A 23,070-nucleotide genomic window follows, 5' to 3' on the forward strand; every position below is an offset into this window, starting at 1 on the left:
ATACTTTAAAGATCTATTATGTTGAAGGCAGTATGTTTTAGGGGGTTTGGACATAAAGAGGTCATAGACTCTACCTCGAAGGTGTTTACATCAAACGTGGGAGGCACAAAAGCAGAAAGAGCACAATAGGATACTGTACTTATTAAACAAGGGTTCCTCGTTTTATGGGAACCCAGAAAAATGGTCTATCCAGTCATCCCCAATGTTCCCCATTCCACAGGAAAATAAGGAAACCTTAGGACGATCTGGCGGCATAGTGGCTAAGAGCTACGGCTGCTAACCAAAAGGTCAGCAGTTTGAATCCCCCAGGTACTCCTTGGAAAACTCTATGGGACAGTTCTACTGTCCTATAGGGTCACTATGAGTCAGAATCGAGGGGAAGGCAACCGGTTTTTGTTTTTTTTTTTTTTTTTGGTAGGACAATCCACGTGAGGAGGAAAAAAACAAACTGCAACCAAATGCAAAGCTCAGGGCTCTTCAGCCTACATGTCATTAAAAGTGATTAAAATACACAATTAAAAAAAAAAAAGACATCGAAAAACTACTAGAAAAAAATATCTAATTCCTATATTCATGTGGAGATGTACTTACAGATAAAGACCTGGAAACATCTGTTATCTTATCAATTAGAAGTAAAACACATGAAACGGGGAGAAAAGTGATCAAAAAAACACATCGAACCACCCCAAGTGTAAAGTGTGGCTCCTTTTCCTTATTTTCATTCTTCTTTGCATGTGCTATCTGTATATAACGTCTCATACGTGGAAACCCAGAGTTAAAAAATAAAAATATGAGTCAGCTAAGTTCTGATAACTGCAGCCGTATCTTCTTGTGAAGCCACCCCAGGCTAAGAGCCCACATGCTGATTTCAGTTAATGCTGGAAGTCATCCCTCCATCTGCTTACCACGTGTGTTGGTAGCCATGTCAGCCACTTTCTGAAAGGCGTCCAAGAAGGCAGCTGCCGCTACTACTGTTGTCCTGAAAATGCAAACAGATAACAAAAGCATGAGGAATGTCTCACACCAGCAAATTCATTACAGCTGAAGGGCTAAAACCTCTGCTAAGAAGAGAACGTAGACTTCCAGGAGAGACAACTCAATTGGATTTGGACAACCATTTGCTTCCTGGCCCCATTTTTTTCTTAGGAAGCATTCTGTTCTTCCTAGGAAGCACTCTACCTAGTAATGTCCAGCTCACTCAATGCTATGCGATAAATGCTAGTAGCTTTTCCCCATTCCATTTCACTTGATTGTTTAAAATTATTGCCAGGTCAATTTTGTCAAAGGAAGAAAAGACAATGTGGCTACCTAAAAGTATCATTAAAAAACTGAAATGCTATAGTTGAAATTAAATCTAGAGCAGGAAAACTATATATATATATATATATATATATACACACACACACACACACACACATATAACAATCGGAGGAAGGAATCTTGGAAAGAGTCCATCTAGGCCAAAGAATTCACTTTAGAGATGGAGTAACTGAGATTACAAAATGCAATGTGACCTTCAAGATCAATCGTTCAGAGTTGGGACTAGTACTATTTGCCATCAAGCCAATTCCAAATTCATGGCAACCTCAGGTGCATCAGAATAGAACTGTGCTCCACAGTTTTCAAGGGCTGGTTTTCTGGAAGTAATCATCAGGCCCTTCTAAGGTGCCTCTGGGTGGACTCGAACCTCCAACCTTTCATTTAGCACCAGAGTGCGTTAGCCATTTACACCACCCAGGGACTCCAAGAGCTGGGACTAGCATCCCGGTGTCATGACTCCCAGTCCCCAGCTCATCCCATCACAAGGTCCTATACGTGTGACTTTTCCTCCAAGTCCTAATCATAATGAAACCAAGATACTATTTTTTTTCAAACTTAGGATGCTATTTCAACTATATATTCTGAATTCCTAAAAGCAGAGAATGGGGAGAAGTTACCACACTCGTTTTATGTCTAGAAATTATCTTGAATTCTTAACATCTTCTTGAGCACTGCAAGATACCTTGAGCACTCTGTGGTCTGCTAGTTCCCAGAGTCTTGATGCGAGATGTCAACCAACGAACAGTTGTCAACATTCCACACCAGGACCACGGACCCTAAGCAAACAAGCCCCAGAAAACGCATGTAAGGATTTTACAATCAAGCTTTTAGCCTGGTGTGAATTTTCAAGTAAGTCACATATGAATCCGGTCTTCACCGAGCACATCTATAAATCCAAAGTTGCTAAATAAAGAACATGAGAATAGGACTGAAAAGAAAGAGTTCAAAATGGAGAAAAAGGAAAGAAATGGTCTTTAAACATAAGCACCAGTGACAATGAAATAAAAGCATCAAAAAGTACACTCGAAGGTTCCTGAGGTGGTCCCTGGGCTGACCTGGGCAACAATCCCTTAGAGAACTTCAAAATGAGGCCTGGAATTTTCTAGTAGAGCAAGAAAACATTCTGTTTGAGTAATAAAAAAATAATAATAAAGATATACGTGCACAAAGCCAACCAGCCAAAAAAAAAAAAAAAACTTTCGCCAACCAATAATTACTCTTAAAAGTATTATTTTTTAAAGACATCAAATGCAAACCCATGAAAAGTTAGCTTCATCAAACATCTTGTGATTGTAAATAGCTCATTTTGATTTACAATTAATTTCTGACACAATGGCTGGATTTATTCTCATTCACGTCAATGTCAATTGTCCAAGTTTAATAAGCCAGAGACAGAGGTGCCTTCTGCATGTCATGGTCTCCAGGATTCCACTGAAAATTAGGAGGGTGGTCAATTTTGAGGAATTAAGTGTCCCTGGGTGGAGCTCGGAGTCCTGGTCATGCAGTGACTAAGAGCTTGGCTGCTAACCAAAAGGTCGGCAGTTCAAATCCACGAGCCACTCCTTGGAAACCCTATGGAGTAGTTCTACTCTGTCCTCTAGGGTCGCCATGAGTCAGAATCGATCTGACAGCAACAGGTTTGGTTTTTTGGTTTGAGTGGAGCTTGGGTTTGTGCTTGCCTACTAACCAAAAGGTTGGAGGTTGGAACCCACCCAGTAGCACTGAGGAAGAAAGGCCTGGCAATCTGCTTCTGTAAAGATCAGTGCCAAGAAAACCCTATGGAGGGAGGAAAGTGCATCCTTTGGACTCAGGGTTCCTGCGCTGAGAAGCTCCTAAACCAGGGGAAGATTGATAAGGACCTTCCCCCAGAACTGACAGAGAAAAACTTCCCCTGGTGCTGACACTCTGAATTCACAGTCTAGCCTCCTAGACTGTGAGAATATAAATTTCTCTTTGCTAAAACCATAAAAAAAAAAAAGAAAGAAAGAAAACCCTACGCTGCAGCTCTACTCTGTAACACATACAGCTGCCATGAGTCGAAATTGACTTGACAATGGGTACGGTAAGGGCTTTTAATTGACTTTCAATTACAGCCATATTTCACTGTCTGACGTAGTCACAAGATAGTCTGACCCTCTCTAAGGGGCAGGGCAATCAAGCAGCCACTGATAATAGGAAGGAATGACTCAGCTTAAATCCTCCAAGACATATTTGCTTCTTCTACCCAACCAAAAAAAACCCATTGCCATCAAGTCAATTCCGACTCATAGCAACCCTACAGGACGTAGTAAAACTGCCCCATAGGGTTTCCAAGGAGCACCTGGTGGATTCGAACTGCCGACATTTGGTTAGCTGCCAAACTCTTAACTATGCCACCAGGGTTTCCACTTCTTCTACGGTGTAATCTTTATCCTTTCTCTAATACAGGAAATTAAACCGTGTGCTCGAGGCCCCTACAATGCCATTAGTCGAGTATTAGTCATTTGACAACATAATAAAGACATGGTCCTGCCCCTCAGGGGGCCTAAATGTTGTTAAAAATACAAAATATACCTGTACCAGTGAGAATAAGCTAAGATTACTTCAAGTTTTACTTTTGTGTGTTTATTAAGACAACTAGGCAGTCAATTTTTTTGAGCTTTAGCATCCTCATTTGTCAAAGGAGAAAAGAACCGTATTCTTGGTCAACCCTAAAAGCCTGTTACAACAATTAAACAAGGCCAAAAAAGACAAATTAGGGGGAAATGCGTGTCAATGCTTTACTATTCTACTACAGGAGAAGACCTACAATATGGAGAATGTCTTTCAGAAATAAATGATAATTGTGGCAGAGATGGACTGGGGGAGGGACTTGTTGTTATTAGGTGCCATAGGGTTTATTTCGATTCATAATGACCCCGTATGACAGAAAAGAACTGCCCCACGGTTCATGGCTGTAATCTCTATGGGAACAGATCGCCAGATCTTTCTCCCGGGTAGCCAATGGGTGGGTTCAAACTGCCAACCTTTTGGTTAGCAGCCAAGTACTTAGCCATTGCCACAAAGGCTCTTTCCATCTGGCTAAATAAGGGGAGGCTGGTGAAGGTCTTGGAGATCCTGGGTGGTGCAAACTATTAACATATTATAGCTGTTAACCTAAAGGGTGTAAGTTCAAGTCCACCCAGAGATGTCTGGGAAGAAAGGCCTGGCAATCTACTGCCAAAAAAACAGCCAATGAAAACCCTATGGAGCATAGTTGAACTCCTGACACACATGGAGTTGCCATGAGTTCTTTATTTTTTATCGTTGAAGAACTCAGATAAAGGGCTTTGAATTCTGAGCAGAGGAGGCTGGATCTCATCCAGCACAGAGAAATTCCAAGTTCTTAAGCCTGGAAATCATAAAGGACTTGACAACTGGAGAAGACAACCACATTCTAGAAACCACTGACCATCTGGAGGCCTACTCACAGCTCTAGAAATCCCAGAGCAAGTTCAAGTTCATGAGTGGTCTCAAGCAATGTATTAGTCTCCTAGGACTGCTGTAATAAATTACCACGTACCTGGTAGCTTTATGCAATGAAATTTATTTTCTCGCAGTTTTGCAGACTAACAACAACATCCTACTGCCATCAAGTCGATTCCAACTCATAGCGACCCTAGAAGACACAGTAGAACTGCCCCACAGGGTTTCCAAGGAGCACCTGGTGGATTCGAACTGCCGACCTTTTGGTTAGCAGCCTTAGCTCTTAACTACTGTACCACCAGACGAGAAGTCTGAAATCAAGGGACTGGCAGAGCCATGCTTCCCTCTGAAGGCTCTAGAGGAGAATCTGCCCCATGCCTTTCTCCTAGCTTCTGGTATTGCCAGCAATCCTTGGCATTATTTGGCTTGTAGACACATCACCCCAATCTCTGGCCCCGTCACCACATTGCATTCTCGCTGTAAGTTTCTGTGTCTCTGCTCTTACTCTTATAAGGGCACTACTTGTTTTGGATTGGGGCCACCCTAATGACCTCACATTAGCTTGACTACATCTGCAAAGACCCTATTTCCAAATAAGGTGACATTCGCAGGGCAGGGTTTAGGACTTTAATATACCTTTTGGGAGACACAATTCAACCCACAATAGGCGCCATGAAGCTAGAGGAATGGAAGGGATAAGATCAACTCCCCCGAATTATTCTCTCCTAATCTATAAGGGAGCAATGGAACCTCCAGTCCTATGGCTAAAGCACCGGGAGGTAACCCCAGGTGACCACGGGCAAAGGCCCAAGAGGGTCAGGCCATCTCTCCCTCATCTCTCTCTGCCGTCCACATGGCTTTTTATCCTAGAAAACACCTACATGCGCTGCTCTTTGGAAAACTATCCTCCACCATCCATCCAAACCAGTGTCATCCCCCAAATGCCAGGAGCTAAGATCATGAAAATAAGTACTTTTTTAAATGGTCCATACCTCATGGAGCACCTACCACGTGCAAAGACATTCCTTCTCCCCACTGATTTAAAAGACTACAGCTTTCACGAAAACATGTTGAAACATTCTGCATCGCACATTAAATGATACACGAACAAGAACAGAACAAGACTGGGCAATCGTAACAGCCCTGTAGGGTAGATCAGCAATAGGTTGTTTTTTCTTTAACAGCTGTAGGGAGGTATTAATTTGCATACCATAAAATTCACCCGTTTTAAGTGTCCAATTCAATGATTTTTTGGTAAATTTACAGAGTTGTACATCATTACCACAACTCATTTTAAAAACATATCCATCACCCCCAAGAAGATCCCTCATACTCATTTGTAATCTGTCCCTCTTTCTAGTCCTATTCCCAGGCAACCACTAATCTACGTCTGTCTGTACAGATTTGCCTTTTCTAGACATTTCATATAACTGAAATTATACAATATTCATCACTAGGTTTTAAACTCTTTATACTGAGAGGCAGTAAGCAGAAAGGTAAAAGCATGGAATGTGGAGCCAGCCTAGCTGAGTTCAAATCCTCTCTACCATTTATAAGCTGTAAGACTTTGGGTAAGTTACTTAGCTTATCTGTACCTCAGTTTCTTCTTCAATAAAATGGGATATTAACTGTACTGCCTCGGGGGTTGTGAGATTTAAATAAATTAATATAACTCTGGCATATAGTGAGTGCTACATAAATGTTACCCACCATTACCTCATTTGACTCTGAAAATTCCTGTGGAGGGAGGCAGAGGGGATGTGAGTCCAATTTTACATATAGTAACCAGGGGCCATGATATATGTTTAATAAGTGGTAATGCCCAAATCAGAACCGACTACCCCCTTCTATATCTGTAACATTTCCAAGATTAGCCCAATCTTGCATGTTGGGTCTGTCCTACCTCATCCTCTGTTTAAGGATGTTGCCTTTTTCCTGTGGACAACAAGCTTCTACTTACCGGAGCTGGGATTGTAGCTTTCCTGCTTTGTTTATGAAATCTTCCCAAACTGGATAGCTCCCCTGCAACAAAACAAAGCCATCAATAAGCCACACTGTGACAGACATCTGATTAAGGCATTCACAGAACACCCAATTCCAATTACACAGGGAACAATCTGTGTCTATTATACACTGCCCAGATTATATATAAATTTATTGGCTGAGGAATTGTGTTTAGAATGTGCTCCATCCGTGTCATCTTGCAAATACTACAAACATCAACTGGAATTAGTTCAGCCGAGTGTACTACGTAATACATTGCTGTATCACCTTTTCACTCAATAGACGGGGGCTCCAAATGTATGAAGTGCCAAGCATTTAAGGCTCTACCCTGATCCAGCTGCTTATACAACATGGCCTTGTGTTCTAGCCCTTGTCCCTGACAGCAGGGAGGAGGGAACCAGAGTGACTGGGGCTCCTCCCTAGGACAGACGGCTATCAGGAAACATAATTAGAATATCAGAATCTCAAGGCTGGAAAGTTATCTAAATATAGCCACTCAGCTGATGCCTTGAGCCAACATCTACATACAATATGACAACAGGTGGTTCCCCAGCGGGCCTCAACTCAACAGCTAACAGGGAGCCCATTACCCTCCCATGGCAGCCCGTATCGGCCACCCTGTCCTTTATGTCCACGTGATCCCAGTTCTAAACTTCTGAGGGCCCTCAGAGTACAATCAATTCTGTTCCCATGTGGAAGTCTTTTTAAAAAACTAAGGATAACTAGGACACTGGTGGTTCACTAGTAGAATTCTATTTCCTCAGCATACAGATTGAATAAGTATGGTGAAAGGATATAACCCTGACACATACCTTTCCTGATTTTAAACCACACAGTATCCCCCTGTTCTGTTCAAACAACTACCTCTCCGTCTATGTACAGGTTCAGCGTGAGCACAATTAAGTGTTCTGCAACTTCTCTTCACCCAAATGTTACCCATAATTTTATGATCCACACAGTTGAACGCCTTTGCATAGTCAATATAACACACTCACTACTAAACACTAAATAGACAATGGATAACTGGTAACTTTGGTGAAGGGTAAGACAGTACACAATGCTGGGGAAGCCAGCACAACTCGTCCAAGGCAAGGCCAGGAAGCTCCACAGATACATCCAAACTCCCTGAGGCACTGAATTACTGGACTGAGAGCTATGGGGACCATGGTCTCAGGGAACAGCCAGCTCAACTGGCGTAACATGGATTATAAAGAAAATGTTCTACATTCTACTTTGGTGAGTAGTGTTTGAGGTCTCAAAAGCTTGTGACCAGCCTTCTAAGATACTTCACTGGTCTCACCCTTTTGGGAGCAAGAGAGAATGAAGAAACCCAAAGACACAAAGGAAAGGTATGTCCAAAGGACTAATGGACAACAACTACCACAGCCTCCACCAGACTGAGTTCAGCATAACTAGATGATGCCTTACTACCATCACTGACTGCTCTGACAGGGATCACAATAGAGTCCCAGACAGAGAAAAATACAGAACAAAATTCTAACTCACAAAAAAAGACCAGACTTACTGGTCTGACAGAGACTGGAGAAACCTGAGAGTATGGCCCCTGGACTCCCTTTTAGGCCACCCCTGAGGTTCACCCTTCAGCCAAAGGTTAGACAGGCCCATAAAACAAAATGAGACTAAAGGGGCACACCAATCCAAGGGCAAGAACTAGAAGGCAGGGGGGAATAGGAAAGCTGGTAATAGGGAACCTAAGGTCCAGAAGGGAGAGTGTTGACACGTCATGGGGTTGTTAACCAATGTCACAAAATAATATGTGTACTAATTGTTTAATGAGAAGCTACTTTGTTCTGTAAAACTTCATATAAAGTACAATAGGAAACCCTGGTGGCATAGTGGTTAAGAGCTACAGCTACTAACCAAAAGGTCGGCAGTTCGAATCCACCAGGCGCTCCTTGGAAACCCTATGGGGCAGTTCTACTCTGTTCTGTGGGGTTGCTATGAGCTGGAATCAACTCGATGGCAACGGGTAAAGTACAACAACAACAAAAAAAAACAACAGTCACTATGATAGAACAGTACTTATTACATGCCAGTAATACCACCTTCATCCCCCAGTTGTGACAACCAAAAACATCTCCAAACATTGTCTAATGTCCTGTTGTGAGGTACTATCAAGTCAATTCTGACTCACAGTGACCCCATGTGACAGAGTAGAACTGCCCCATAGAGTTTTCTTGGTTGTAATCATTACAGAAGCAGGTCACCAGGTCTTTCTCCCACAGGGCCTCTGGGCCGGTTTGAACTGCCAGCCTTTCAGTTAGCAGCCAAGTGCTTAACCGTTGCACCACCAGGAGTATGGGGTAAAAACTGTCCCCAGTTAAGAACCCTTGCCTTAGAGAGATATCTGAGAAACTAATTTCTTTTGGTAAAGAAACAGTTAACTGGAGTTTAAAATTACTTCAGTTTCTTCCACAGTTACCACAGTTCATTTTCTTCCGCTAAAGTGAAATGACGTCTTTATTTTAAAAATAGCACGCATAGTAGGAACACATTGTTATAAAACTGCCTATTTACGTATTTCTCTATCAATTCTATCTGAAAACATGCACAGAGATATCTGGAAAACTGTGTCTACCAAATAATAAAATGGGTTCTTTCTGGAGGCTAAGATTTGGATCAACTGCTGCTTTCTTCTTTGTACTTTCCTCTCTGGCTAGTTTTTTTTTTTTTTTTTTTAATAAATGATCTGGTATCATTTTTACGAAAGCAAAGTCATTGCATTAAAAAAAATTTAAGATCCAATTGGAGGTTCTGGCAACAACGGCACCATGAATTTACAATCTTCCCAAGCCTTGCCATCTGTTTCACACGTGCTGCTAGGCCACATCCACCAATTCCGCATTCGTGCGATCGAGACCTGCTTGGCCCAAATACAGGTCTCCAGATTTACTCCCATAAGTGCCGATTTGCTCCAATAGGTCACTAAGTTGTACCAGGGCAGGGATCATGTCTGACTGGCTCCTGGCAAAGGTCCTTAGACAGCCACACCTGAGCTACTGTCAACCAATACCCATGCAGAGGTCTTGTCACCACACTGCTAAGCCCTGCAGCCACCATCCCATCTTTGTGTCCTGTGGATTTCCTTCAACGCAAGAGCGGAACTATGTATTAACTGATATTAAATGAGCTCTTCCAAGATCTCACAATCCGTGCGCGGCACAGTTATGTGCTTGATTCCTAAACAAAAGGTTGGCGGTTCAAACCTATTCAGTGGTGCCATGAAAGAAAGGCTTAGTGATCTATTTCCAAAAAATCAGCCATTGGAAACCCTGTGGAGCACAGTTCTTCTCTGACACCCATGGGGTCACCGTGAGTTGGAGTCAACTCAACAGCAGCAACCGGTTTGTTTTTGCAACATCTCAGGCTACCATTCTAGTCCCATCAAGACATTGCAGAGATTCCAAGTATAACACCCAATATATTTACCTCTTCCTTGTCAAGTCCAGATATGAACAGCCCTTCTACATTTACATCCAAGTAGTTAAAGAGATAAAGGCCAAGATTAGGGTCCTTGACTGGCCACTGAAGAGCTCTGTCCAGACAGACAGCAGTTAACACCCTTAAGAGAGCAAGACTTCAACCCAACAGTTACAGCCCTGTCTAGCCATTCTTTCACTTTCTGATTCATAAGCTATTGTAAGAAACTCTTTGAAAAGATGGAGGACGTTCAGAGACACTGTCCACCTAATTCTATTCCAAGGTACCACCATCTCTCACACAGGGAGAGGGACCTGAGGGCTGGGCCCTCCTCTCCCAAGCACCAACAACCCCCATCCCCCATCCAGGGAGCCCTGGAGAAGGCCACTGAGATGAGCAATAATGTTTCTTAAGAGAAAAGTGAGACAACCAGCAAGAACAGACCAGAATGCTAAGTGGTCTGGGCAGGGAGCATTGAGTCTGGAGTTCCAGACACAGCCCTGCCAGTATTTACTAGGTGAAATCACTTTACTCCTCAGGACCTGTTTCCTAATAATAATACTAAATGTAATAGTGATAGTCTCTGGGTGGCACAAATGGTTAAACACTCAACTGCTAACCAAAAAGTTGGTGGTTCAAACCCACCCAGAGGTACCTAAGGAGACAGGCCCGGCAATCTGCTTCTGAACGGTCACAGCCTTGAAAACCCGACTCTGCACACATGGGGTCACCTTAAGTCAGAACTGACTTGATGGCAACCAACAACAATAACAATAACGATAGTTATTATATATGATATTTCAATAGAAAATATAATAAATATATAAATTATAAAATAATAAAAATTTCATCACTATCATCAGCAATACCAATTACTGAACTTTGAAACAACACAGGAGTCAGAAGCACAAATTTGGGAGTCCAATTGCTTGGACTGTATTTTAGCTTTACGGTTTGCTAGATGACATTCAACCAGTCGCTTAAGCTCTACATGAGGACGAGTCACCAGTTTACACGGTTAGTTCAAGACATAAATGAGGATATACATAAAAAGTGCTCAGTGTACTGCCTTACACATGGTAAGTGCTCAATAAAGCAAATGGAAGAAATGATGAAGTAAAAGAGCTGAATAGAATATTTCAAAAGGAGGCTCGGGAAGACAAAGTAAAATATTATAATAAAATGTGCAAAGACCTGAAGTTAGAAAACCAAAAAGGAAGAACACGTTTGGCATTTGTCAAACTGAAAGTACTGAAGAAAATATCCAAACCTCGAGCTGCAATACTGAAGGATTCTATGGGCAAAATACTGAACAATGCTAGAAGCATCAAAAGAAGATGGAAGGAATACACAGTCACTGAAGCAAAAAGAACTGGTCAAAATTCAACCATGTCAGGAGGTGGCATATGACAAAGAACCGATGGTACTAAAGAAAGAAGTCCAAGTTGCACTGAAGGCCTTGGCGAAACACAAGGCTCCAATTTAGATGTTTCAACAAATGAATGCAGCACTCAAGGTGCTAGCTCGTCTATACCGAGAACTTTGAAAGACAGTTACCCGGCCAACAGCATGGAAGAGATCCATACTTGTGCTCATTCAGATCCAACAGAGTGCAGAAATTATCTAACAATATCATTAATATCCCATACAAGTAAAATTTTGCTAAGACTATTCAAAAATGGTTGCAGCAATACACGGACAGGGAACTGCCTGAAACTCAAGCCAGGTTCAGAAGATACGGAAGGAGGGATATCATTGCTGATGTCAGATGGATTTTGGCTGAAAGCAAAGAATACCAGAAAGATATTTACCTGTGTTTACTGACTATGCAAAGGCATTCGACTGTGTCTATCATAGCAAATTATGGGTAACATTGGGAATTCCAGAATACTTAATTCTGCTCATGCAGAACCTGTACCTAGACCAAGAGGCAATTGTTGGAACACAACAAGGGGATACTATGTGGCTTAAAATCAGAAAAGGTGTGCATCAGGGTTATATCCTTTCACCATACCTATTCAATCTGTATGCTGAGCAAGTAATCCAAGAAGCTGGACTATATGAAGAAAAACAGGGCATCAGGATTGGAGGAAGACTCATTAACAACCTGCGTTATGCAGATGACACAACCTTGCTCGCTGAAAGCAAAGAGGACTTGAAGCACTTACTGATGAAGATCAAAAACTATAGCCTTCAGTATGGGATTATACCTCAATATAAAGAAAACAAAAATCCTTACAACTGGACCAATAAACATCATGTTCAACATCAAAAAGATTGAAGTTGCCAGGGATTTCATTTCACTTGGATCCACAATCAAAACTCATGGCAGCAGCAGTCAAGAAATCAAATGACATATCGCATTGGGCAAATCTGCTGCAAAAGACCTCTCGAAAGTGTTAAAAAAACAAAGCTGTCACTTTGAGGGCTAAGGTGCACCTGACCAGAGCCATGGTATCTTCAATCACCTCACATGCATGTGAAAGCTGGACAATGAATAAGGAAGACTGAAAAAGAATTGATGCTTTTCAGTTATGGTGCTGGTGAAGAATGCTGAATATACCATTGGCTCCCAGAAGAATGAACAAGTCTGTCTTGGAAGAAGTACAGCCTGAATGCTCCTTCGAAGCAAGAATGGCTAGACTTCACCTCACGTACTTTGGAGGGACCAGTTATCAGGAGGGACCAGTCCCTGGAGAAGGACACCATGCTTGGTAAGGTAGATGGTCAGTGAAAAAGAGAAAGACCCTTGACAAGATGGATTGACACAGCAGCTGCAGCAATGGGCTCAAACATGGCAACAATTGTTGAGGATGGCGCAGGACCTGGCAGTGTTTCATTTTGTTGTACAGAGGGTCACTATGAGTCGGAACCAACTCATTGGCCCATAACAACAACATGATTGATCCAAACATTTGCAGACTCTGAGTGATCTTACTCAGAAGGTTGGGAGAGATCTTAAAAACACTCTAAGTTGGACCGTACACGCCAGCTGGGATCCCTTATTGTTAGCGGTGCTTCAGTAGTAGAAGTCTCACTTTCCATGCCAAAGGCCAAGGTTCAACTCCAGGTCAATACATCTTGTGCACAGCCACCACCCATGTGTGGGTTATGGTTTGCATGTTGTTATGATGCTGAACAGGCTTCAGTAGACTAAGACAGGCTTGGAAAAAAGATCTGGTGATCTACTTCTGAAAATCAGCCAGTGAAAACCCTATGGATCACAACGGTCCAATCCCAGACCAGTCACTGGATGGTGCAAGATCAGCCTTTTTTCCACCGTGCATGGGGTTACCGTAAGTCAGTAGCCAACTCAAGGGCAGCTCACAACAACAATGTGTAGAACCAGGTGACATGGGAAGCTAACTGAAATGTCAGTGGTTTGAACCCAAAAGCTGCTCTTCAGGAGAAAGACTTGGCAGCCCACTTCCATAAAGACTACAGCCTTGGAAACCCTAGGGAGCAGTCTACTCTTGTCCTATAGGGTTGCTATGAGTCAGAATCAACCTGACGGCAATAGGTTTGGGTTTTTTTTGGTGTATTAGTTGGCCAGAGCCCCCTGGCTGGCACAAAACGTTAAGTGCTCAGCTACTAACAAAAAGGTTGGCAGTTCAAATCTACCCAGAGGCACCTTGAAAGAAAGTCCTAGTGATCTACTTAAAAAAAAATCAGCCACTGAAAACCCTGTGGAGCACAGTTCTACTCTTGACACGCATAGAGTTACCATAAGTCAGAATCGACTCCATGGCAACTGGTTTTTCGGAATTAGCTGACCACAATTAAACCAGAAACAGGCTGAGGTAGCTGGGTGTACAGTACCAGACAACCGCTCTGCTGCTCCTAAGTAAACGGTGCTACAGAGAATTCCAACCCGAGATGAGTATGCCTAAAAACAGGGACTGCTCAAGCCACTTTAAAACTACTTACCTGCCCTGACGTGGGGCTTCATTTCAGTCTTTTACCAGAGTAGCAAGAGAAAGAGGGACCCCCCTCTAGTCAAGGGGCACAGCACACGGCTCTCGGCCTACGAACACCCACTCAGCCAGAAGAAGGCTGCCAAGAGCAGCTCTCTCCTGAGCTAATGATATCTGACAGTCTATCAAAGGGTGTCAAGCCCACCTGTTTCAGGGAATATATAATTTAATGGATTAAAAAAAAAAAAAAACCAACTTCTAAGAACAGAAGACAAAAACCTCCTTGTTGAGACATGAAAAGACATGTGTAAATGTTATTAAAATTTAAAGGCAAGGCGATGTTGGGTTGCTCCAGATTTTTTTTCCCCCCTGTTTTTTCAGGAAAAAAAAGAAGTTTGGGCCTATCTGAAAGCAGTTTTACTACAAAAATTCAAATGCTTTGAGGAAGTGAGAGAAGAGGCTGAAGATAACAGTAGAAAGATTAAAAGGTAACTGAGAGAAAAAAGACCCTGGATTTTTCTAGACTAAGAGATTTAGTAAATGGGACCGTACTCAAGTTTCAAAAGAAACCTGCCAACAAGGCATTTTATACATTTCGAGTTCTTCTAGAAAGCAATTCCAATATACTCCTTGGTTTTCTCGTCTACACCCACCCACCCACGGCTGCGTTTCTGACTGCTCTATTCACGTCTGAGGAAACCCCGAGGAATGCATTCCCAGAGTGATGAAGAAGTTTCCACACAGATCCTGCTGTGGAGTCCACCAGAGAAAGCAGAAAGGTTTCGCGACTTTCCAGACAGACAGACCCACATCAAAGAAAACAGAACTCCCGCCAAGCACCCTGGTTTTGCCAAATCCAAAGTCAGGAGGCAAAAGGAAAAATCTCTCCTCCTCCAGCCATCATTTGAATTTCTTTGGAGAGGAGGGTAGGGAGTTTTGGGGACCCTGGGCAGTTTGTTGAAGAGAGAACTCAAATCACACTGGGTTCTGACAGAAAGGGAAAAGTCCCCTATTAAAGAAACGGGAAAAGAAAGTCACTTTGTTTACAGGCATATAAAGAGAACTCCCTTAATCAAGATGTGTGGCTGTCCCCACTTCCTACAGCGAGAGAGATGGGGCTTCCCTGAAAACACGCTATAATTCACGTCTCTGCAGCTGCCAAGTGGGGATCCCACAGGGCTCCCCACATCACATGCACCATCTCTGATGACCACCTTCTCTTCAAACTTCCTAGAGGATTCAACAATCTGGAAAACTCCTATGCCATCATCAAGACCCAGCAGAAATGTCACTTCTTCTAGAGAGTTCTCTGATGCACTTTCTTTTCACCTGCCCTCCTGGATTAGAGCTCTCTTGGTTTATTACATCAAGTAATTCGCCATTTATGAGCCTAAGATCTCCCCGCTAAACTGTGGGCTCAAGGATGGACAAATGAAGGGAGAAAGGAGAAGCATTTCCGGCAAGAGGGAAGGCAAGTGCAAAGGTAGGGAAGCAGAGAGGATCCAAGCCAGCTCTGGGGAGAAGCAGGAAAGGGGCGGTGTAGACAAAGTGACTATGGGTCACTTCAAAGGCAAGGTCTGGGGTTTAACCCAACTAGGACAGCAGAGGATCACCTGAGTGGCCTTCATTCCAATGGCAGGTGACATAAATCCCAAACCAACCATGTGATGGGAAAATCTGGCTAATGAGTTACCTACCTGATCCCTTTCCGGGTGGGGAGGAGAATTAGTCCTTTTCTAACTTTCTCAGGAGAAAAGCCCGCTAAATCTCCTTCCGCTCCTCAAGAATCTGGTAACCACCTAAACAAATATGCGAGCTGGCTTTCCCGCCCCACCCTCAGGTTTGTGCTTTGGGAGTATCCCCAAGTCCCTCTCCACTTCTCGTTCTCCTGCTTCAGGTTCCCCAGAGCCAGAAGGCCAGGGCAGGCCACTTGCCTCATGCAGGGCGCAGAAGGCAGGCAACAGCAAAACTGGCTTGGGGTTCTGTTTCGTCTTGTATTAAACAGAGGCTCAGGATGGTGTCCCACACACGGTGCAGGAGAATTAACTGTGTAACTCATCGGGCACGGCTGGTGAACAGTGCTCCATAAATAATGCAGCAACTGCTCTCCCAGCCTAGCCGCTGGGGCAGCAGGACCTCCAGGGACAGCTGAGGGAATTGGATACCAAGCTGCTCCACAGAGAAGGGAGAGGAGCTGGGAGCTGTGGCTGGAGAAGAGGCAACTTGAGAGGGGACAGAGAGCTGGGCAGGATGCTCATGAGGAAGAAGAAGTGTGTGGTTGAGAACAAAAAAAGGACAGGCAGGGTAGGCTACAGAGAGTTAGGTTCCAGCTCAAAGGCCTCTGTCGTGCCCAAAAGGGTGCAGACAGAGGCTGGCTCACCAGTGGTTAGGGCTGGCAAGAACTCAAGCCTTGGGGATAAGATTGGACAGATACCTTGCCAAGTCCCTACCTCTCACCTTGACAAGCACCACTGTCGTCATCTTCATCAGGGAGCATCACTATTTTCTGAGCAGTTGCTATGTTCCAGATACATACATCACCGCTTCTCAAACCTTAATTTACATTATCCGTCACCTGGGGGTCCTGTCAAAACACAGCTGAGTGGGGCCTGGGATGCTGCAAGTCTAGTCTGAGTAGAGATGCTGGTGCTGCTGGTCCACTGACCACACCGTGAGTGACACAGGTTTAGACCACACTTGGCTTATGCTCACAACAATCCAGTGAGGCAGGTACTGCTAGTATTGTATGGCTGAGGAAACGGAGGCCCAGAGGGTTCTACTGAAGTGATCTCGGCTGAAATCTGAGCCCAGATCTGTCTGACTTTGCAACCCAAGCTCTACCCTGATTCTGGGAAGTGAAAGCAGCAGGATGGACAGACCCAGCCTCCCATCCCAGCCCAGACATGGGCTGCAGAAAGCGGCTGAGACAGCAGGCTGGATCCTGCTCTACATGAGCGTCCTGTAGGGGCTCAGATCTGTTTGTTCTTCTGGCAGTCCATGGTATATGCATTATTCTTCATCAACACCACAATTCGATGGTGTCAATTCTTCTTCGGTCTTCCTTTTTCACTGCCCACCTTTCACACGCATATAACCAGACTGAAAAGACCCTGGGCTTCAGTCAGGCACACCTGAGAATGGAGATTTCATCCCAAATCATCAGGAAAGACCAATAGCTAGAAAAGGACATCATGTTTGGTAAAGTGGGGCGGGGGGCAGAGGTTGTCAGCGAAAACAAAGGAAACCATCAATGAGATGGATCAACACAATAGCCACAGCGATAGACTCAAACATACCAATGGTCATGAAGACAGCACAGGACGGGCAACGTTTTGTTCTGTTATGCAGAAGGCCCCCAGGAGCTGGAACTGACTCAAAGGCAACTAACAGCAGAAACTAGAGGCGCTCAGACCATGCAGAACAGGGAGCGACAGCTCTCCAGACATACAACACCTGGGTATAGCTGTAAATGCCCCCAAGGGAACTCCACCGTCACATTAGAAATGGTCAGAATCCTTAACCACCTGAAAACAAAAAACAAAACAAGAAAACCCCTTTGTGTAGAAAAAGGCCTCATAGAAAATGCCGGAAACGTTCACAGGCTCTGTCATTCAGTGGTATGATTGCAGGTAATTTAATCTCATCTTCAGGCTTTCTGTGGATTCTGGAACTTATCTGCAGAGGGCCTCCCTGAAGCATCTCAAGCTGCCGCCGTCGCCCCCACTGCCACTACTTCCCGCTCCCCACGTCTGCGGGAACCTCAGTAGGGTGAGCATGAGGAACGGTTGGCAGTAGCCCTCTTCTTCTTGCCCTAGGTATACCCCTTCTGGGAAATGAAAAGAGAGGAAGCTTCCAGAGGAACCTTCTGCCCTCATCCCCAGCTCCCCTGGACTCACTTCTCCAGAAGTGGGTGTGCAGAATGACGGACAAGACTCGTGAATATCTCTGTCACAGTTTTGTCCTCAAAGCCACCCTTCCCCACCCCATCCTGCAAGATGAAGGGCTCCTCCGATCAGACGAAAGACGTTGTGTAAGCGCATCCATCATAAAGACCGTTCCTGGGCTATTATTCTCTGGTGGGGCTCGCCTAATCCACTAATTATCCCTGTCCATCAAGTGGATGACAGCCTTGGGGATAATCAATGGTTGCTTCCTTGCACGCCCACTCTCACCCACTTGCCCATCCTGAACAGCAATAAATGTGCCTCTGCAGAGGCTGATGTAACCACAAAGGACGCTCCTCCATCCATCCTTCCCTCACACGCGGCTCCAGTTGTAACTAGAACACACTAATTAAGCCAAAGACATCAAGCTTTTTCTCCCTCCTGCATTACTAGGTTAATGCCCAGACTGTCTGTTTTCTGACACATGGGTCGGTCTCTACTTGAAATAAGAGAAGTAAACAAATACGTCAATCATACCTTCAAAATTATTTTGTTTTGTTTAACTATACCAGTTATTGTTGCTGTGTGCCATCGAGTTGATTCCAATCCACAGCAATCCTATGGCACAGGGCGGAACTGCCCTATAGGGTTTCCAAGGCTGTTAATCTTTACAGGGAGCAGACTGCCAGGTCTTTTCTCCTGCAGAGCCACTGGGTGGGTTTCTAACCACCGACCTTTCAGTTAGCAGTTGAGTGCTTAACCGCTGTGCCATCAGGGCCCGCGTAAGCATTCCTTTGTCTATTCTGAGCCACCCAAATCAGGGTAACCACTAGCCACATGTGGGTTCTTAAATTTAAGTTAATCCCAATGAAATAAAATATTCAACTCTTCAGTCACAGTGGCAACATTTCAAGTCCTCAATAGATACCTGTCATGGACTGAATTGTGTCCCCAAAACACAGGTGTCATTGGTTTGGCCATGATTCCCAGTATTGTGTGGCTGTCCTCCATTTTGTGCTTTTTCTATGTGTTATAAATCATAATCTCTGCCTGTGGCTAAAGAGCTAGGGTAAGATGTAACACCCTTGCTCAGGTCACATCCCTGATTCACTGTAAAAGAAGTTTCCCTGGGGTGTGGCCTGTGCCACCTTTTATCTTACAAGAAATAAAAAGAAAAGGAAGCAAGCAGAGAGTTGGGGATCTCATACCACCAAGAAAACAGTGCTGGGAGCAGAGTGCATCCTTTGGACCCGGAGTCCCTGCATGGAGAAGCTCCTAGTCCAGGGGAAGATTGATGACAAGGACCTTCCTCCAGAGCTGACAGAGAGAGAAAGTCTTCCCCTGGAGGTGACGCCCTGAATGGGGACTTCTAGCCTACTAGACTGTGAGAAAATAAATTTCTCCTTATTAAAGCCACCCACTTGTGGTATTTGTTGTGGCAGTGCTAGATACCTAAGACAGTACCTGTGGCTACAGTACTGGGGAGTGCAGATAGAAGAACCTCTAACTGCAGACAGTTCTATTACTCAGCACTGGCCATGACATGGCAAAGCCACCCTGGGCAGCCTTGGGCTGTTCTGTAGCTGCAACTAGGTGTCTGGTTCTACTTTTTTAAACTTTTGTGGAAAAAAAAGCGCAGGCACTACATTTCTGTGAAAATAGAACCCTTCTCCGACTCCTTTTTCTTTCCCCAAATTCATCTCACCCCTCCACTAACTTTTACTGCCTTTAGTAATTTATTGCTTTATTATTATTTCCTTTATGATTTCAGATGGTCCCTCCCACCAATAAAAAGGGGGTGGGGGGAATTACTACCTTCATCATTCACCCTACGCTATGCCTTACGTGAAACCAAGGTGGAATCTCCCATCCGGAAGTCCAAACCTACTTCACTAGCATCATGAATAACACCCCCTCACATTATATAGACCATGACAGATGATAAAGGGCTTTCACAACAACCCAGGGAAGGCCATTGGTAGGACAGGCATTAGTCCTTCCCTTTTGACTGAGGGAAAACAAGGCTCAGAAAAGCGAAGTAATGGTCCACGGTCACAGAGGATCTGTCCCCACACCAGTTTCTCTCATTAACTGCTCCTAAGTTTCCCCAATTCCTTTTAAAATGAAACTGTTCCATGGTTTCACCTAAGACTAACTCATTCTCTTGTTAAATGACAGATTCTGGAGCCAAATTATAAAAATTTTAACCAAGATTTTATTTGGGAGTAAACCAAATTAGTACAGCAAAGAAGCCTGGCACTCAGGCGGAGATGCCAAAGGCTTCAATTTGAGAAAGAGCAGTATCTTTTTATAGAAACTTTGAGGAATTTAGTTGGTGAAAAACAAAAGGTTCTGGAAAGTTGTCATTTAAGGAAAGGCAGATCCTTTCAAAGGGGATGCGAGTATACGATTGGACCACACATCCTTTCTTTCATTTGTAATAGCTGCAAGGGTCCTTGTCTTTACTATGATGACACCTCAAGAGAATGTGGGTTTGGAGAACGTCAGTTAAGTAAGGTTTTTAGGAGCAAGCCCCTGGGGCAGGCCTAAACCAGTCATGGTCACTTCTGGCTGATACTTCATATCTGCAAAACTGCTGTAATAGGTGCCCTCATAGCGACCCCCATGTGGCTCAGCAGACCTGCCCCATATGATCTTCTAGGCTGTAATCTTTATGGGGGAGCCCTGGTGGTACAGTGGTTAAGACCTCAGCTGCTAACCAAAAGTTCAGCAGTTCAAATCCACCAGACACTCCTTGGAAACCCTATGGGGACTGCTGTACTCTGTCCCATAGGATTGTTATGAGTCAGACTCAACTCGAAGACGATGGGTTTGGTTATTTTCATTTATTTATTTATTTATCGGTTAATCTTCACGGGAGCAGATCACCAGGTCTTTCTCCCTCGCATCCGCTTGGTGGGTGGGTTCAAACCGCCAGCCTTCTGGTTAGCAGCCGATTGCTTAACAGCCGTGTCACCAAGGCGTCTCTGGAAACCTGGGTACTCAATATTTAACCTCCTAACATGGGGGCTGGCACTCCATGCTTTACCTAAGTGATCATAAGCAATGGTATGTACATTTAACCCCCCTCCCAGAATAGTATATATCTACCCCTGCTAACCTTTTCCCCCTTACAACAGGGTCCAAAGCTATTGTGCCATTTGTTTATTCCTGTATATAACGTCCACGTGAGATGACGAACCTAAGTAAGCACTTGATGAACTGCACGGCCTATAGGAATGTTAAGTATCATTACCATTAATTCATGTTTGTACCTCTCTCCTCACCCACATCTCCTCCCCGGAAGTACCCTTTCTTACTCGCCTCCACCTAACTCCAACTGCTTCTGCATTTTAGGGACTAGTTCTTCTTTGCGCCAATCTCTCCAACGCCCTGAAAAAAACACACAAACACTCATGACCATTTTTTTTTTTTTTTTTTGTCTTATTCTTTGTCCAGCTTTCTCATGCATATAAAGTGACTGAAAATCGCATGGCTTGGGTCAGGCACACCTTAGTTCTCAAAGTGACATCTTTGCTTTTAAACACTTTCAAGAGGTCTTTTTGTAGACCGATGCAATGCATCTTTTGATTTCCTGACTGCTGGTGTTTCTGTGGGTGTTGATTGTAGACCCAAGTAAAATGAAATCCTTGACAACTTCTATCTTTTCTCTGATTATCATGATGTTGCTTACTGGTCCAGCTGTAAGGACTTTTGTTTCTTTATGTTGAGGTGTAATCCGTACTGAAGGCTGTGGTCTTTGATCTTTATTAGTAAGTGCTTCAAGTCTTCTTCACCTTCAGCAAGCAAGGTTGTGTCATCTGCATAATGCAGGTTGTTAATGAGTCTTCCACCAACCCTGATGCCACGTTTTTCTTCATATAGTCCAGGTTCTCGGATTATTTACCCAGCATACAGATTTAATAAGTATGGTGAAAAGATACAACCCCAACACACACGTTCTTGATTTCAAATCATGCAGAATCCCCTTACTCTGTTCGAACAACTGCTTCTTAGTCTATGTACAGATTTTACATGAGCATAATTAAGTGTTCTGGAATTCCTATTCTTCCCAATGTTACCCATGATTTCTTAGGATCCACACAGTCGAATGCCTTTGCATAGTCAATAAAACACAGGTAAAAATCTTTCTGGTATTCTTTGCTTTCAGACAAGATCCATCTGACATTAGCGATGATACCCCTCATTCCACGTCTTCTTCTGAATCCAGCTTGAACATGTGGCAGTTCCCTGCCGATATACTGCTGCAACCGTTTTTGAATGATCTTCAGCAAAATTTTACTTGCATGTGGTATTAATGATATTGTTCAATAATTTCCACGTTCTGTTGGATCACCTTCCTTTGGAATGGGCACGAGTATGGATCTCTTCCAGTTGGATGGCCAAGTATCTAGCTGTCTTGCAAATTTCTTGGCATAAATGAGTGAGCACCTCCAGCACTACATCCGTTTGTTGAAACATCTCAATTGATATTCTCTCAATTCTGGAGCCTCGTTTTCCACCAATTCCTTCAGTGCAGCTTGGACTTCTTCCTTCAATACCAACAGTTCTTGATCACATGCTGCCTCCTGAAATGGCTGAATATTATTCAATTCTTTTTGGTTCAGTGACTGTATTCCTTCCATCTTCTTTTAATGCTTCCTTTGTCACTCAGACTTTTGCCCATAGAATCCTTCGATATTATACTTCAAGGCTTGAATTTTTTCTTCAGTTCCTTCAGCTTGAGAAATGCCGAGTGTGTTCTTCCCTTTACGTTTTCTAAACCCAGGTCTTTGCACATCTCATTGTAATACTTTGTCTTCTCAAGCTGGCCTTTGAAATCTTCTGCTCAGCTCTTTTACTTCATCATTTCTTCCTTTTGCTTTGGCTACTCTACACTCGAGAGCAAGTTTCAGAGTCTTGGCCTTTTTCTTCCTCGTCTTTTTAAAGACCTTTTGCTTTCTTCATGTATGACGCCCTTGATGTCGTCCCAAAACTTGTCTGGTCTTTGGTCATTAGTGTTCAAGACATCAAATCTAGTCTTGAGATGGTCTCTAAATTCA

The 23,070-nt window shown here is 43.7% G+C and overlaps 1 protein-coding gene across 15 annotated transcripts in view; it reads right to left on the reverse strand.

Annotated features, from left to right (window-relative positions):
* Positions 1-23,070, reverse strand: part of MTSS1 (MTSS I-BAR domain containing 1) — a 202,483-nt gene that overhangs the window by 150,623 nt on the left and 28,790 nt on the right. For all 15 annotated transcript variants that reach the window (XM_023545979.2, XM_023545983.2, XM_023545978.2 and 12 more), the window contains 2 exons: positions 6,725-6,786; positions 906-979 (listed from right to left, as the gene is read on the reverse strand). In XM_023545979.2, the coding sequence (XP_023401747.1) occupies positions 906-979; positions 6,725-6,786 (136 nt within the window). The remainder of the gene's footprint in view (positions 1-905; positions 980-6,724; positions 6,787-23,070) is intronic.

Source organism: Loxodonta africana, chromosome 14 (assembly GCF_030014295.1).
Source record: "Loxodonta africana isolate mLoxAfr1 chromosome 14, mLoxAfr1.hap2, whole genome shotgun sequence".
Taxonomy (NCBI): Eukaryota; Metazoa; Chordata; class Mammalia; order Proboscidea; family Elephantidae; genus Loxodonta; species Loxodonta africana.